The sequence below is a fragment of the Eumetopias jubatus genome, unplaced genomic scaffold, assembly GCF_037043125.1.
Source record: "Eumetopias jubatus isolate StellerSeaLion01/CBP00866 unplaced genomic scaffold, mEumJub1_p1.0 scaffold_10, whole genome shotgun sequence".
Lineage (NCBI taxonomy): Eukaryota > Metazoa > Chordata > Mammalia > Carnivora > Otariidae > Eumetopias > Eumetopias jubatus.
This window is the reverse complement of record NW_028274816.1, coordinates 62406997-62424463: the sequence shown is the minus strand read 5'-3', so window position 1 is coordinate 62424463 and position 17467 is coordinate 62406997. Positions and strand designations below refer to the sequence as shown.

The 17467-nt window shown below is 56.7% G+C and overlaps 1 protein-coding gene across 2 annotated transcripts; it reads right to left on the bottom strand.

Moving 5' to 3' along the window:
- Positions 1–367: 367 nt before the first annotated feature.
- Positions 368–17422, bottom strand: U2AF2 (U2 small nuclear RNA auxiliary factor 2). Of its 2 annotated transcripts, none has more exons than XM_028096450.2 (12): positions 17225–17422; positions 13686–13821; positions 12914–12958; positions 12508–12611; positions 12030–12181; positions 10630–10746; positions 10347–10485; positions 5484–5563; positions 5279–5401; positions 4895–4993; positions 4430–4678; positions 368–1123 (listed from the first exon to the last, which is right to left on the bottom strand). In XM_028096450.2, the coding sequence occupies exons 1-12, from the start codon at positions 17271–17273 to the stop codon at positions 989–991; spliced, it is 1428 nt and encodes a 475-aa protein (XP_027952251.1). In that variant the 5' UTR covers positions 17274–17422; the 3' UTR covers positions 368–988. The 2 variants fall into 2 exon arrangements, with proteins under 2 accessions (XP_027952251.1, XP_027952252.1); XM_028096451.2 differs by having other exon boundaries at positions 4907–4993; positions 17225–17420.
- Between the last annotated feature and the right edge of the window lie 45 nt (positions 17423–17467).

The window sequence follows — 17467 nt, the reverse complement described above, 5'->3', positions numbered from 1 at the left end:
CGGGCGCCGCCGCGAGGTCCCCAGGAGCAAGCACGGGACGGTGCAGGCCTGAGGGGCGGGCCGGCGAGCGCGGCCGAGGGAAGCGGGGGAGAGACCGCGTGGCCGCCCGCCCGAGCGGCGCTCGAGGTTCCCCCTCCTCCCGGGGTGGGGGGAACGGCCGCCCGCCCCCTCCCGCGCCGTGCGGGCCCGTCGGGCGCGGCGGCCTCCGCGCAGCCACGCCCCCGCCCGAGCCGCGCAGACGGCCACGCTGGCGGGGTGTGCCCCGGAGGGCGGGCCAAGGGCGTCCGGGCCAGAGGTCAAAGGCGGTGGGGCCACGGGGGACCGGAGTGGGGCGGGGCTTACACACACCGGACACAGAGCAGCTCCGTAAAGTAAAATACAACAAAATGTTTAATGAGCAAATTCGTCTTAGCAAATATGAAACTGCCACAGAGAGGAGAGGGACGGGGCCGCGGGGCTGGGGCGCAGGTCAGGGAGACTAAAGAGAAGAGAGTCAACTACGTAAGAAACCGGGGAGGGCACCGGGGGGAGGACCGGAGGCCAGGAGGACGGGAGCTGCGGTCCCGGAAAGGGAGAAGGCAGGGCACCGGGGCGGACAACAAAATTCAAAATAGTTTGGCCATAAAATATAAACACACTATGTTTCTACGGTGGGGAAAGGGAGGGGGAGGGTATAAGGGAGGAGAGGCGAGGCTGTCCTGGGGAGGGGCTATGGGGTCCTACCCCGCCCTGCTGTGCACCCCCTCCCCACCCCGACGCCTTCCCTCTGTGTCTGTGGGTGCATGTGTCTGTGTGGGCCTGTGCGCGCACTTCCCCATTGCCCTCCCCACCCCAACCCCCACCCCACCCCAATTGCTGCCATTCCAGTTGCTGCCGGCTGTCATTCGGCTGTCACTCCTCTGCCCATCTTCTTCAGAGGGGGAAAAGAGGGGGGGCGGGAGGGGGGTAAGCCCCCAGCCCGCCCTGCCCCCACCCTCCCCCTCCACCTCTACCAGAAGTCCCGGCGGTGGTAGGAGTCGGGGTCACAGTATTTTGTGACAACCACTCTGTTGGCGAACTTGCGACCCGTCAGGCCCTGCATGGCTTTCTGGCAGTCAAACACAGAGGTGAACTCCACGAAGATCTGCAGGAGTAAGAGACAGTTTGTGAAGGCAAGGTGGCCTCAGCCTCCGAGGATAAACTGGCTCAGCCAAGCCACCAATCAGCATCTGCCCAAAACCCAGAAATCTGCAGAAAGGGGAGGGAGGGAGAGGGCCTTGCTGCAGGTCTGGGAGCATTTACCCAAATGTCCTCCAGAACCCCAGGATCAAAGAACAAGAGTGCACAGAGCAGAGCCATGTGGAGGCGTGGGAGAGAGAGTGGAGCCAAGAACCACACGGGACCGCAGCAAGCTCCCCAAGTAAAGAGGAGCACCTGTGTTCAGTGGTCTCCCCTATACCACACACCCTGCTGGGCATTCCCCAAGGGCCAGGTTCTCCCCAGAAGACAGACAAAAGAAATTAGGATTCAAACCCGGACTGACTCAAAACAAAACAACCCTGACCTAGACAAGTTTCTCCTCGTTTGAACCACCAGTTTATGGGGGGGGCCGGGGGTGTGATACCAACCTAATTCACAACATGGGAATTCTTTAAGACAGATGCCCTGTTGCTTCAACAAAATGGCTTGCAAAAAAAAGCAGTACGTGCAACTGTTAAGTTCTAAGAAAGTTCTAAATAAATTGCAAGAATCCTTTTTTGTTTTTTGTTTTTTTAAGGATTTTATTTATTTATTCGAGAGAGAGAATGAGATAGAGAGCATGAGAGGGGGGAGGGTCAGAAGGAGAAGCAGACTCCCCACCGAGCAGGGAGCCTGATGTGGGACTCGATCCCGGGACTCCAGGATCATGACCTGAGCCGAAGGCAGTCGCTTAATCAACTGAGCTACCCAGGCGCCCAAGAATCCTTTTTTGGATACTTAAACCAAGTATAAAAAGACATGTGGGACAGGGAAATCTGAACACAAATTTAAGTTAATCCTAAGGATAATTTTGTTAATGTAATAATGGTACTGTAGTTTTATTACGATTGTTTAGAAGTTATCTGTTAAAAGTTTAGAGCAGTAGTTCTCAACCAGGACAAATGTGTCCCCAAGCAACATTTTGCCATGTCTGGAGATGTTTTTGGCTGTCCAGAGGAGGGGGTGTAATGCTACCGTGCAGGAGGAGCCCCCATCTACTGGGTGGAGGCCAGGAATGGGGTTACACATCCAAAAGTGCACGGCACAGACCTCAAAGCAAGACTTAGCTACCAGGCACCAAATATTTGTAGCTCAATTAGAGAAATATACTTGAATATTGCAGGTAAAATATAGAAGATATGCTTTCAATTATTTCAGGAAAAAGTTGGGAAGCTAAACATAGAAATTAAGAATGACAAACTATGGGGGTGCCTGGGTGGCTCAGTCGTTAGGTGTCTGCCTTCAGCTCAGGTCATGATCCCAGGATCCTGGGATCGAGCCCCGTATTGGGCTCCCTGCTCCGCAGGAAGCCTGCTTCTCCCTCTCCCACTCCCCCTGCTTGTGTTCCCTCTCTCACTGTGTCTCTAACAAATAAAATCTTTAAAAAAAAAAAAAAAGAATGACAAGCTATGGATAATTTGAAGCTGGGTGACGGGGCACTAGAATACATACATTCCACAACAGACCTGAAGTGACCTACTGCAGAATGTCACAATACTTGTACTTTCATGTATGTTTGAAAAGAATGACCAAGTTTAAAAACTAAGATGATCCCAGACACCAGGCAGGTCTTCCCATTCATCCTTCCCACAAATACTGACTCGGCCCCTCAGGAGCCAGGCTCCGCCCCAATGCCCATGACGGCACTGAGTGAGACTGACATGCCAGGAGCGGGTGCTTCCACCACACCACACCAGTGAGGACTGGGCAGGAGAACAGGGGGTAGGGAAAAAGGAAATGCTGCCCATCCCCACCACCACCACCCCCAGCCCTGTCCCTTGGCCCCCGATACTCATTCCACTGCTCCCTGGGCAAGCTCATCCAGCTGACACCAAAACGGGGATCAGTATGTTCATGACGCCTAAGTTTCTATCAGACCTCATGCCTGGAACACAGCTCTGCTGAGGTGTCTCAGGACCTCAAAGTGCCTGCCAACACTGTTCCCCAACACCGACCCCCCACCCTGAAACCTGCTCCTCTCCCTTGCTTCTCAGCTGCCATTTCTACCCAATCACCAAAGCCAGGAGTCTGAGCAGCTTACTTGACTCCTCTTCCCCCTCCAGCACACCCCAGTCAACCACCAGGATCTGGGTGTTTACAGGTCATGTGTCTCTCAAATCCACGGACTTCGCTCCATCCTCCTGCTGCTACTTTCAATCAGGTCACCATCTTCCAACCAGCTGACCACAAGCTGTTAGGTTCTCAAAGCTCCAGAGATAGTACCACCATCACTTCTGCCTGCTCCACATTCCCGGCCTGCAGAACGCAGCTCTGCAGGGCTGGAGTAATAACTACCTGCTCTATAACCCCCGACCACGCTTACCTCATTAGGAGGAACTCTATGTGCCAGGTAACAGACCACATTCCAGACCTTTCAAAAGGCTTCCTTCTCACTCCACGGAACACCCAACATTCTTCTAGGACCCACAGAGGCCAACAAGATCTGCCGTACTGGGCCCCAGCTCCCAACCTCAGACCTCATCTCCCACTGCTCTCTGCTTAGGCTACACGAGCTTTGTCACTGTCCCCAAACACCAGGGGGATTTACGCTCAATGGGCTCCCTGCTCAGGACCCTACCTACCTGCCTGCTGGAATAACCTGGTGTCACTTGGGTCTACTTAATGCCACCTCTTGACCTTCCTAAGAACAGCATCCAGAGCAATTCTACTCCCTTCCCAGCTGCTACCTGAGATAGCACACATGTTGTCTTTGACAAGGCTGGCCCCAGGACTTGCCCTGCTTAAAGGCTTGAATCACTGAGTGGTTAGATCAACCTAAGTCACCCCCCCTTCCCTGTGTCCCAAGGAGGGTTCGAAGTGCTGACGCCTGGCAGTGCCACAAGTGACATGACTCAGTGGGGCTGGAAGATCAGACAAGAATTGGAAATCTGACCATGTGGCCTGAATCGCCTGAGGAAGGGCCCAGAGAGCTGCCGTAGAGTTTGGGGTTGCACAGGTAAGCTTAGTGAGTACCTGGCAGGCAGCAGATACAAGTGGGTTTGCTGCTGTTGTGACTGTTTTTAGCACTTTTCTCCCCACTGCACAGACAAAACCAAACCACTTGCGTAAGGTCACATGACAGAGCCAAGCTGTGAAGCACAGTTGCAGGGCCACACTCCGAGGGAGGGGGGAGGTGGCCCACACCCATCTAGGTCACAGCAGTGGTGTACACGCATGTGTTGGGGGGAGGGGTGCATGCACACACGCACACCTTTCCGCAGCCGGGCACCTCAACGCCGTCCACAGGCCGGGGGATCTCGATGGACTTGACAAGCCCATACTTGCTGCACTCATCCCGCACATCCTCCACAATCTCCTCATACTCCTCATCGTCCAGGAGCTCCTCGGGCAGCACCATGTTCATGAGGCACAGGACCTCAGTCGGGTGGCCACCCATCTGCACCTGGGAGCTCATGAGGCCCGGCACTTGCAGGGTCACGGGGGTCTGGTTGATGGTGCTCTGTGGGGAAAAGGGGGGGGGGCGTCACGGCTAGGGCCACACAGCACCCCCAGAGGCCTACCCAGAAAAAAACACACCCTGCCCCTGAAGGCCCAGGTGTCCACTCTCAGCACAGCCCAGGAAAGCCAGGGCCAGAGCTTACAGGGACCTACTCCCAGCCCCACCCAGCCCCACGCCACCCCCAGGTGTCCCTCTAGCCAATGGAAGATGACGTGCCGGGGGGCTCACCAGCGTGGCATTCTTGGCTCCCACACTTGCCCTCTGGACGAGCAGTTTCTTATCCCCCAACTGCATCCCATTCAGCCCTGCGATGGCCTGTGTATGGAGGATTGGGGGGGAGGGCGCAGCGAAGAGGTGCGGGTCAGGAGCCAGGAGACTGACACCTCCCCCCAAGCCCCAATACCCCAGAGCCGGGCATTGGTGGGGGAGAGCTTGGAAAGAGCTGGAACCGAGGGAAAGGGGCCAAGTCCCCCACACAGGACCCTGCTGCAGGCTGGCCTCCTCCCACCCCTCCCGAGGTGGGGGGGGGAGACTTCAGTGAGGACACAGCAGGGTGAGAGGCAAGGGTGGATGCAGCAGTGCCAGGGACCCAGGGCTCACCTGATCTGTAACGTTGATGTCCACGTACTCACAGAAGGCGTAGCCCTTGGAGAGCCCTGTGGCACTGTCCTTGACCAGGTTGAAGGCCTTGAGAGGCCCGAACGATGTCAGCAGCTCTTTTACCTGCGGCAAGGCCGCAACTCCGTCAGGGCTGGTTTGGGCAAAGACTGGGAGGGGAGAAGCCAGGAGGAGGCAAGGGGTCTACCTGGTCATCATTCAGGTAATTGGGTAAGCCCCCGATGAACAGCTTGTGGGCAGAGTCCGGGACTACGGTGGACACAACTCCTGGGGAGAAAGGGGAGCAGACAGGCTTTGGTTTCCAGCACAAGGTCTTTACCCGGACCCTGGGGTGAGGGCACAGGGACAGGCCCATTACGCCTGCCACAGAAACAACAGGCTGACAATTGGCCATCCACCCACCCACTCTAGCCACGGAGGCCCAGCAACCACTGTCCCCCAAGCCCGCCCGAGACTCGGAGACTCACACTGGCAGCTTTCTGAACACACCGTTAACAGACAGCAGCGTGGCACAGCAGCAAAGGTCCCCCGCTTAGGGGCCACAAAGACACAAGCTCACACCCAAACCTGCCAACCACAGCAGGTGATGTTGGCTCTCGCCCTACTCGTGAGGTATCAGGATGACACACCTACCCCCTCCCTCCACCAGACCACAACTCCAAGCCCTTTCTTACCACCTGATATTTACATCAGATCTCCCGTTGAGACTCTTGGCCCTTTTCTCTGTGGTCCTGTATTTTTTCCAACTACAAAAGCTCAGCAACTCCCCCTCTGTCCTATTGTGTGTGAAATCGGAGAGGCCTGCTGCTCCAGGTCCGTGAGGGCAAAGACGGGCTCAGTTCACTCAGCACCCTGACCGCAGAGGCCAGCAGGGATGTCACAGGGGACTCATGTCCGCTGAGTGGGTTTAATGACCACTAGGTGTCTAACCACTCAACTCTGGATTCAGAGGTAAGTGCCTGCCAGGGGGCTCAGCCCGTTGGTCCCACTCACTTCAAAAGTGTGCCATTCAATTCCTGGAGGCTTCCTGTGAGCTGTGAGCTACCCAGAGCCCCAGCTCGCTGCTGGGGCTCAATGTTAAGAGAAACACCACCCACCCAGCCTGATCAGTTCCAGACTTTCCAAGGTCGGAGCCCACTACCAATGGCAGCATGGCCTGGCCCGCCTCTGCAGTCCATACCAAGTGGCCCCTCCCCACCTCCTCCTGACCTAGGGAGGGCAGGTGAGATAGGAAATGGGAGAAAGCATCAGACACAGAGTCACTGGACCCGAAGAAGGGTGCACCCTCCTCTCCTACCACCACCCCAGCTACTTCAACAACCAGAGCTGAGCCCCATCAGGGTGGGGCCATGGGGGTGTGCATGGAGATCCAACATGTCCAAAAAAGGATAAGCAGAGGCCACAAGCCAGGCACTACAGGTAAACTTAAATCTACTGCCTCAGTGCTCTCCAAACCCCTATCCATAGTAAGACAAGATAAACTAAGGCAGAAAAAGGAAGATCTACCCTGGATTCACACAGGCAGAAAGACAGATCTCTAGAATCCCTATCTCACCTGTGACTCCACAGGTGGTTCTCGGCAAGCTAAGGGACCATCACTCTGACTGATGGCAGACGAAGACAGGGGCAGAGCTTAGTCACCCCAGTAGGGGAGTAGCAGAGCCAGATGAACCTCAGCCAGCGGGCCGAGGCTGAGCCGTGCTGTGCCGTGCATCCCAGGAAAGTACATAGTGCTGAGGGCACCAGGGTCGGGATCCCTGGGTTCAAGTCTGGGGTGCAGCACCAAGTGAGGCTCCCCTGGGCCTCAGTGTTCTCATCTATGAAACAAGAACAGTCACACCTACAACAGAAGAGAACAACCCAGAAAAAATATGCACCTAAAATGGGGCCTGAGGCCAGGGCCACAGTGACTGCAGACCCTGGGTGCACGATGATTCTGAAGCAGGGGACAACAAACCATACAAGGTCACACAAACAGAAAGGGGTGATACAATCAGTCCCAGTGCCCAAACATCAACCCCCTGGGCAACCTCCTCTCCCAACACAATGAGCAGGCTCCTCCCTGACCATGCATCTACTGCCTCAGAAGGGCCACCTGGCACACACCCCTCATCCTCAATTCCAAGGCCTCACCTCGTCTCTGAAGGCCATGCTGGACCCCCAACAGCTGAGCAATCTTTTCTTGTACCTGGAACACCACTTCCTCCTACCATGCACTCACCCCTGGGCCTGGCCGAGAACTCTGCTGAGGGAGAGGGTGCATGGAGGTGAGGCCCCACTAAGCAGGTGCCTGCTGAGGAAGACTGGGACTCAGCCCTGCCCTGAGCAGGGAGCCTGGCATGGCAGTGGGCGGGTGCTCAGGGCTAGCTGAATTCACACACTGAATGGCTATTCTGCTTTCCTGCCTCCAAAACAGCTCTGGCTCTCATTCCTCCCCCACCCCCCTTTCCCTCGTCTTAAAAGGAGGGCCAGGATCCCACCATCAGTGCTCAATAGCTAGGCCTGACTTCAATGAGAATGAATTTAAGGTCTCACAACTCCAGGTGATGCGTGTTTAGTTTTAGGTCAACGCGCTTCCAACAAGGTCAGGAAGTCGCCTTCCAGGTTCCTGAATTGTTCTTCGTCCAACCAAGAATGTCTGAATTTTATCACATGCTTTTCCCCTTTAACCTCCTTATTTAACAAAACTTTTTTTTTTTTAATGGAAAACGAAGATCGAAACCTTTTACTCTGGAGTTAGAAAAAAACCAACCGGAGAACGCTTAACCTGCAGGCAGAATCCCACTTCCTGCCGCTTCCCGCCACACTCCCAGAACTGAGCACGCCCACCCAGGCACTGGTACTGCAGACCCTCATCCCTCTCTGGGTGGGCAAAGCCCAGAGTGAGAAAAGCGGTAAGTGATCTTTCAGCGGCTTCATGACACCAACAGCCACCTCTAGAAAGGCGCCCATGACTCCAGGAAGACTCCAAAGCAGCGGTCCCTGGATCTATGAGGTCTCCGTTCCCAGGGAGACCACTAATCGTGCCCTTGCCTTGCTTTCCTCCCGAGTGAAATGGGATCCCAGGATCCACAACGGTGGCTGTCAAACTGCTCACTAAAGGGCTGAGTGGCAAACGTCCTTTGTGGCCCACAGGGTCTCCGTCACTCAAATTGGCCACCGCTGCACAAAACAGACTATAGACAATCAGTGGGCTAGAGTCTGTACTAATTAATCTTTATTTAAAAAGGGGGCAGGGGGCGCCTGGCTGGCTCATTTGGTGGAGAATGCGCCTCTTTCTCAAGTACATGAGTTCAAGCCCCACGCTAGACATGGAGCCTACTTAGGAAAAAAAAAGGCAGTAAACCACATTTGGCCCCCCGGCCCCCTAGCTGTTCCTCGCTGACCTTGTACTACAGGCGGTCATAAAAATTAACTTGATGCACAGAGCCCACTTGGGAAAGTGCCTGACATAATAAGCTTCGGCAAGTGGGTAGGCTCCTTACATTACTAGTAACGACTTAAAGCACACGAAGTTTACTTAGCAAAGGGGTGCCTGGGTGGCCTAGTCAGTTAGGTGCCCGACTCTTGGTTTTGGCTCAGTTCGTGATCTTGCAGTCATGGGACTAAGCCGGCATCAGACTGCTCCAGGCTTTCTCCCCCCCCAGCCCCCTTCTCCTGCACTCTAAAAAAGTCTTGGGGCGCCTGGGTGGCTCAGTTGTTGAGCAACTACCTTCAGCTCAGATCATGATCTCAGGGTCCTGGGATCGAGCCTCATGTCGGGCTCCCTGCTTGGCAGGAAGCCTGCTTCTCCCTCTCCCTCTCCCACTCCCCCTGCTTCTGTCCCCTCTCTCGCTGTCTCTATTACATAAATAAAAATTTTAACAAGAATAAATAAAACAAAATAAACAAAATCTTTAAAGAGTTTACTTTGCACAAAACAAAGTTCCGTGGCTTCACCTGGGACATGGTCCCACAGATGCGTGCCCACGTAGAAAATCATCAGGCTATGTGCTTAGAGCACGTCAGTATGTAGGACACCTCAGGCATTGAAAGAATTCAAGAGACCCACCGAACCTACCCAATTATTACGGTGGAAAACACTGGAGACAAGCCAGGGAACCAGCCCCCAGGTCCTGAGGTGCCACTCGCTCTGGGACTCCCAAGTCCCCTGCTTTGCCAAGAGTGGACTCGGTTTCTAAAAGGTATCCTCAGGGCAAAGCCTCAGCCCGTGGAATCCCACCTTTTACTACTTCCTCCCCCCATGCCCAGAGCACCAGGGCTCACCCACCTTTCCTGGCAGAATTCGAGGGCCTGAGACCCAGGACCCCTGGCTCCGCTACAGCACAGGCTCCTCCTCCAAGCCCATTTTGCTCCCTGCACTGCAACAGGGCCTCACAGAGATGTAAATCCTCACCTACACTCACCACAGGACACGGCAACCAGCCTGCAAGTCGACTCAGGCCTGCTGTTTCCGTAAAGCCCGCAAAGGTTTTTAGAGACTATTGCACAACACAGGAGTAGTACATGAAATGGGAAAGTCAACATCCGTAAACAACAAGGCCATACCCATTCACTTAGGTATCACAAAGCTGTGTGCAGGCTGTCACGTCACAACAGAACTGTGACCCAACCGGTATGGTATCATCCACAAAGCCAAAGATATTTACTACCTGACCCTTCGCAGGAAAAGCTCGCCGACCCCAGGGCAGCTATGCTCTCCACTGACCCAGAATACCACTGAACATAGCTGTGGGGAATGGCCCAAAGCACAAAAGTCAAGAGAAACACCAAGACCAAAAAACGAGGGAATATCCAGCTGCCATCCCCACATGGGTAGCCTGACTGCCTGTGCTCACACTGACCACCAAGGTCCCAGAACAAGAATGACAGCCAGGCTGCAAGCCCTTCACCTCCCTCAACACATCCCACAGTTGAGGGAGTGCAAACTCAAGCGGGGAGAACGCCCAGTTCCAAAGGTTTGGGGGAATGAACGAGAAGCACTCACACCATTCCCCAAGTATCTCCAGCTAAGCTGGAGACAGAAGGGAGGAACTAGGCCCCCACTCACCAGGCACATAGACAGAGGGATTCTCTGACATGCCAGGCAGTGGCTGGTAGTCATGAGGCCTGCGAATCTTCAGCGACTGGCCCTGGAAGATGATGCCATCAAAGGCCATGGCCTGGGTGGTCTCATCCACTGAGCGGAACTGAAAAAGAAGGAGGTGGTGAGGCTCAGGGAGCCCAGCGGACAACGGCCTGCAGAAGGGCCCTAGGCAAACAAGGGCTGCTGCAGAGGTGCTGCCGCCAAGAGGAATGCACGATTTCCTGACCCCACCATGCACCCGGCTCACCTCCAAGAAGGCAAAGTTCTTGTCTTGGTTAATCTGCACAGCCAAGACGGGGTTGCCAGGGGCCTGGGTCAGTCCCCCAAGGCGCATCTGGGCGTTGAAGAAGTCCATCATGGCCTCCTGCAGAGGGAATAGGAGACAGGGGGGGGCGGGGGAAGGGAGGTGGAGAGAGGAGGGGAGGGTGAGAGAGGGAGACACAGAGGGGTTTGGGGGTAAGGGGAAGGGAGGGCATAGGGATGGGTGGAAGAAGGGAGGAACAGTGGAAGAGGGACGGAGGCACAGAGATCAATAGTAGGAACGAAGGCAGGAGAAAAGGAAAGAAACAGGGAGGAAAGAAGGCAGTAGCAAGAGACAGCCAGAGGCCAGGAGTGTGGGGAGGGCCACGGGGGCCCCAACCAGAGGAGAAACATCGTCCAAGAAAAATGCATGGAAACAGCAACAACAGGAAAAGAAGAAAGAGCATCAAATAGAAAACAAGGAGATAGAACACGAGAAAAAAAAGCATCCAATGGCAACAAGAGAAAAGCGGTAGGAAAGCAGCAAAGAAAAAGCAAGCAAGAATAGAGAGCACCAAGTCAGAGAGAAAGAGGAGCAAAGGTACAGGGAGGGTGGAGGGAAGGAGGGTGGGGTGAGGGAGGGTGGGCGGGAGGGGAGGAGAAAAGAGTGATGTGGCGGGATCTGGCCCTGGAGTCCGGGGGCTGCTTTATCAAACGTAGCAAAGTGCAGGTTGAGAAAGTCAGAATGGACCTTACTTGCCTTCGACGACGGTAGCAAACTTTTTGTTGCTACGAGGGATCTCAGCCCCACAATATTTCACTTTAAAGAGAAATGGAAACAACTCTTTGATCTCGGGATTCTCGGGGTGCCACGGGAAGGGGTTGGGGAGAGGGGAGGGGAGAGGAGCGGTGGGGAAGGTTGGGGAGGTCAGGGCCATCAAAAACAAAAGAGCAGCGACCACGGGAGGGACGTGGGGAGAGGATGGGGAACAGGTGGCAGAGAACCAGAGGTGTGTCAAAGACATCTGAGGGGAGCGTGCGTCTGTGTGTATCTGTGTGTGAGTGTGTCAGCGTGCGCGCGCGTGAGAGTCTCCCTCTCTGTCTCTCTCGATACGGACTCGTGGATTTTCGTAGGTTCGTTATGTGTGTGCTTGATCCCTGGGTTGTTGGAGGAGGTTGGGAGAGGGGAGACGGGAGAGGGGAAGAGGAGGGAGGGAGAGGGCCACCCCCAGCCCGGCCCCTGGCTGGCTCAACTCCATCGGTCCGTCTGGGAGGGGGCCGGGGGGCCTTGCAGGAGCAGAGTCTGACCCGTGCAGGTTGGGGAAGGGAAGGGAGGGAAGGGGAGGAATGGGTGGGGGGAACTGGGGAGAGGGTAGGGGCAGGGAAAAGGCAGGGGGCGGGCAGTACCTCAGTGATGCCAAAGGGGATGTTGCCCACGTAGAGGCGCCGGGCCTGTCTGGTCATCTGGCTCCCGACCACGGGCACCGGCGTCGGGGTCACAGCCAGGCCGTCAGGGGTCATGGTGGGGAGAAGGGCGGTGGCTGGAATCTGACCCGCAGCTTCAAGAAGGGCAGCAGAATTAGACCGCAACAGGGCAATCCTCTACACCCCCCACCCAGTTCAGGGATCACCCACTGCACACCCGGAGAGCCACGGGAGGGCAGCTTCCCATGGACCAGCCCGATGGAGGTTCAACCCCACTCCGCCAAGGAGTCTCGCAGAATCTCCTCTGTGGTGATCGAAAAGGCAGAAACCAAGAAGCCCAGGACACAAACCTTATCCTGCCACCCCACACCACCCCCTGCCCCCGCCACATCAGAGTCTGCTCCCTCCACCACCCAGCACGCTCAGATCGTTAGCTAATGAAGCAGCAGCTGAAACCTACCTTGCATGGCCTTGTACTGCATGGGGGTGATGTGCTCAAAGCCAGGTGGTGGTACGTCCCAGTATTTACGGACCTTCTTCTTCTTCTCGTGGCGGGGGGAACGACTGGGGGGAGGGAAGGGGAGAGCAGGGCAGGACGACCTCAGTCTGACCAAAGGTGGGCCTGCGAGCACCCCAGGCTCCCCTCAGCTCCCCACCAGGAGTGCAGCGCTCTCCAGGAGGGAGAGGATCTGGGTCAGGGCCGCACCCAGGCCTGGGGGAGGGTGCTGTTTTCAAGGCAAGTGGACTCTCTTCCCCAGTGCTTGGGCTAGGGCTGGACGAGGGCAGGGCAGGGTGCACGGGGGCGGGGGGGAGGGGGGGCAAAGGAAGTGGACATCAGGGTGGAAGGGGCAGGAAGAGAAGCTCACATCAATCCACCGTGCTCCTCTTTAGCGCCTCTGGTCAAAGGTTTGCTGGGGGGTGGGAGGGAAAGGTATGGGGAAGGGTGACTGGGGACCCTTGTCTTCCCCACACGCCACACCTCCCCAAGGGCACAGAGCCCCAGGGCTGGGGGCAAGCCCCCTCGGCCCTGCCATTCCCCCCAAACCCCCTACCCCAGGAAAGAGGAACTGAGGAAGGCAGAAAAGGCCACACAGACCACTTTCTACTTGGAGAAACTGAGATGAAAGGAGACAGGAAGACTTCAACCTACCCCGCCCTTCCTCACCTAAGGGGACAGAAAACGGAGAGGGCAGTCTACAGAGGAAAGAAGCATTAAAAGACCAGAAAGCAGTCAGGAATAGGAGATCCTGCCCCACTTCAAAAACCCCCTCTTCCCAGGAGGCAAAGCACAGGCCCCAAAAGACAATCCCATAGAGAACCACAGACAACGGAGAAAACAAGAAACCAGTCCTAAGAAACAGGGACTTGGAACGGGCCTCACGAAAGAAGAAACAGAGTCGAGTACCCTGACTCCAGACTCAACTCCAAGATAAACAACGTACTACCCCCGCCAACCCACCAGAAACTAAAAAAAAGTCCAGGAACAGGGTTAAAAAAAAAAAAAAAAAAAAAAAACTGAACTCTAGACAAGGAGCAGACCCCCGCCCCCCAGATACACAGAGAGAAGCACACAAGATCTGAGTGCACCGATACCCCGTTCCCACCTGTGCCCAGCCGGGGCTCCCCAAGCCCTGGTACCTTCGTCGTCGCCTGTCCCGGGAGGCGCTCCGCTGGTCCCGGTTGCGCCGGTCCCGACTCCGGCTCCGGCGCTTGCGGTCCCGGCTTCGAGAGCGGCTGTGGCTGCGCTTCCGGTGCCGGTTCTCCTTGTCTCGCTCTGGGCCAGGGCGAGGGGAAGAAGAATGAGCTGAGGGAGGACACGGCCCAGCCCACCCACTGTGGTAGCCATGCCCCGAGCCCCAGGGAGACCACCCCCAAGGGAAAGGGACTCAGTGGAGGAGGGGAGAGAACAGGCTTCCTGGGTCCACAGGCGAGTCCAGGGGACCCTGGGGGACCGAGGGGACGGGTGCCGGTTACCTGAGGGGACAGGGCCTGGAAATGCCCCCGGGGTGTAAGATACCTGAGGATGCTCAGGAGGAGCTGGGGAGCCAGAGAAGACAGAGGAGGCTGGCTCCTGGTCCCCCTCGAGGGCTGAGGGGCCTGACCCCAGGGTCGTCCCTGAGAGGGGCAGGGCTAGAGGCTGGGGAATCAAGAGACCCAATGATGTTTTCCTGAATGAAGGAAACTGGCGACCCCTCAGGAAAGACCTCCTCAACCAGCTGGTACCCACAGCCCCACCATCAGGCCCCAGGGTCAGGTGCCAGGCAGGATCTGATATCCCCAGGAAGCCAGGACACCCAACAGTCCCTGCCCAACCAGGTGAAGAATGCAAGATGTCCTCCTCTAGGGAGGTGCCCCTTTCTGAATGTGGGCTGAAAGAGGGAGATACCTGGCCCTGCCTCAGGAGATAGGGGAGGAGCGTGCCCTGCCCACTACCCCTCGCAGGTTGGTATCCCAAACCACCCCATCCTGCCCACACTCCCTCAAAGCTAGTGACTGGGGTCCAGCCCTCAGTTGGGTCCCTCAACCCCCTCAATGGCCTTGGGGGTGGCGACTAGGAACGCAGCACAGCCTTGCCTGTAAAACCAGAAACCTCTGCTCAACAGACCTCTCGCCCTGGGAAGGAGGGGCAGACCAAACCACCAGCACCATGTCAAAGCGCATTTCCTTAGTCTTTAGTTCAAAACACCCCCCAACTCCTCCACTACCCCGTGTCTATGGACAGAAACAGGAAGAAGCAATTACGACAGGGTGTTAAAGTGAACTTCAGCCTCATGGGTTCTACTTTATCTCATGTTTTCTAGAACTTTAACCATGAACTTTCCGTAAATAAATCTCAATTCCAGAACCACTAAAACTCAAAAAACACGCACCTCAGAAAGAGAAAAAAGAGGAAATACAAGAATGCTCCTAAAACCCACCTGTACTCAGTAGCCCCACTTGCCCTCAGTCCTTACTGTGCAGAAAAAACACTTCTACCCGCTCCAATAACAGAGAGAGAAACAGAGACACAAGAGGTCACGTAACTTGCCCACGGCAAAAACAAAAAGATGGTGAAAACTGAAAGTGCACCCTGTAATGTTAACAAGTACAGTTAGGCACTTTGGCACACTCCTTAACTTAGGACAAGCAGAACACTTAAGGGTCTGTCTAAAACCACTAGTTAACAATGTTATTAACTCTACCAACCAAAAAAAACAGAAAATAAATCAGGGACTTGACGCAACGTGAAGTAGTAAGCAAACAGACAAGCATGGCGTTGGACAGAGCGCAGCTGTGGCCTGGAGCTTTGGTCCTCTGGCTCCATACTTGTGAGATGAGCAGGCGGTGAGCCAAGAACCTTCCCTGAGGCTAAGGCTCTGAAACAGACAAGCAAGCAGAGGGACCAACACAGAGGAGCAGACCTGCTGGGTGCCTGCCACCAGATGAGGAAATTAATCCTCTGGAGACACACGTGCCCTAGCCATAGGCTGAACCTCAGAGACCACCCCCAGAGAAAACACAGGCACGGCAACACGTGGACAGAGCTCCCAGCCTCCCAACACACACAGATTCCCGGACAAATAAAAACAGAAAAGGAACTTCAGTTGCTCAAAATGCTGTGGCCGCATTGTGGGACAGCTCCACCAACCCAGAAGTTCAGGCCAGGGCTGAGGGCCGGGCCTCCCAGTGTCAGGAAGAGCCAGACAACTTCTCTGCAAGCGCCTTGAGGAGCTCCGTCAGCCCCACCTGGCAGCCCGGCCCAGTGGAACCTGGCCTCGCACCAGCCAGACTCAGGGAGCGTTTCGCTCTTCTGCTTACTAACGGTGCGCAATCACGCAAAAACAGCCAAACCTCCCCTGAAACAAAGCTCCCACGTATCCCAAGTGTGTGAGGACGGGGAAGAACACCAGCTGAACGAAGACGTGCCTCTCCACGCGGTAGTGGGCACCACACTACGGATAATTTAAAAAAAAAAAAAAAAAAGATGTATCGATTAGACACTTAGTGCGTACCAAGGCCCACGCCACGCGAACTCCCTATGTGTTACCCTGTGTGATTTCAGCTCTGCCTCTTACCGGCTGAAATCTAGACAAGTATTAAAATTTCCTGAGCCGGCTTCCTCCTCTGCAAAAGCAAGAAAATCATTTCAGCCTCACATGGCTCTTACGAGGATCCCCTTAGAAAAACCGCAAAGAGCTCAGCAAAGCGCCCGGCACTCGGCGAACACTAGTCTCATCGATCACTACGGTCCTCCTCAATTCCACAAACGCGGTGGCACAACAAGAATCCCTCTACGAACGGAAGACACGGACGCCGACATCCTACAAACGCAACGAAGCAGGTGTTTGAACCGAGGAACGCCGGCCGCGCGGGCACTCAGGAGGAGGCCTCTTCCCCGCCGGGGCCGCTCTCCGTCCGCCGCCTGTCCTCCCGCCGACACGCCGCAGCCCCCACGCCCCTCGGCCCCAGCTTGGGGGGAACGCGCTTCCCGCGGCCCCGAGCCTCGGCTTCCTCCTGCCTGCGCAGTGCCGAGGCCGCGTCCACGCGCCCCGACGCCGGGACCGGACGAGCAGCCAACACTCCACGCTGCGGGCGTCGGGCTGCCACGACTCCCGCGTCACAAGAACGCACGCGTGTCCTCTCCCACGAGGGACACCGCGGCACGCTCGCTGCCCCGGGCCGGGCCCCCCCCCCCCGACTGGCGCCCACGTGAAGGGGGCTCGCAACCGCCATTTTGGAACAAAGGGGGCGTGGAGACCCGGGCCGCGGGCCCGGCCGGAAGCGGAAGTGCCGGGACAGCGGGAAAGAAAACCAGCATTGCGGGACCTGATACACAAAAACCCTCCTTTCAGATTATTTAAAAAGCAGTTAAAAAAAAAAAAAAAGGAGGTGGGGAGCCCGCGAGGGAACACCCAGCCATCCCGCGAGTCCGCGCCGCCTCCGCCGCGGACCACGTGGGGCGCAGAACGAAGCGCGCCGCGCATGCGTCCGGGACCCGCGCCCGCCGCCCCCTCCCCTCCCCTCCCGCGCGCGGCGGCACGCCGGGTGGTCACGTGAGCGAGGCGCGCGCCGCGGAGCGGTGGGGGGGGCGCCGCGCGGCCCTGAAAGGAGGGGGAAGAGAGGGGGAAAATGGCGGGGGACACGGAGGGAGGCCAAGAGCCGCCCCGCCCGCCGCCCCGCGCCCCCGGCGCCCTCACCTTGCTTATTCTCGTTGAGCTGCCGCTCGAACTCGTCGAAGTCCGACATGCTGAGGCGGCCGCGTAAGGGCCCTGTGCAGCTCTGGCCTCGCCTTGCCGCCCGCCCGCTCCGGCCGCTTCGGCTACTTCCGCCGCTCGCTTCGGCTACTTCCGGCCGCCGCCGGCGCTCCGCCACCTCCTACCTAATCAAGCCCCGGCCGCCCGCCCCGCCCCGGCTCCGCCCCTCTCCCCGCCCTCCCGCCC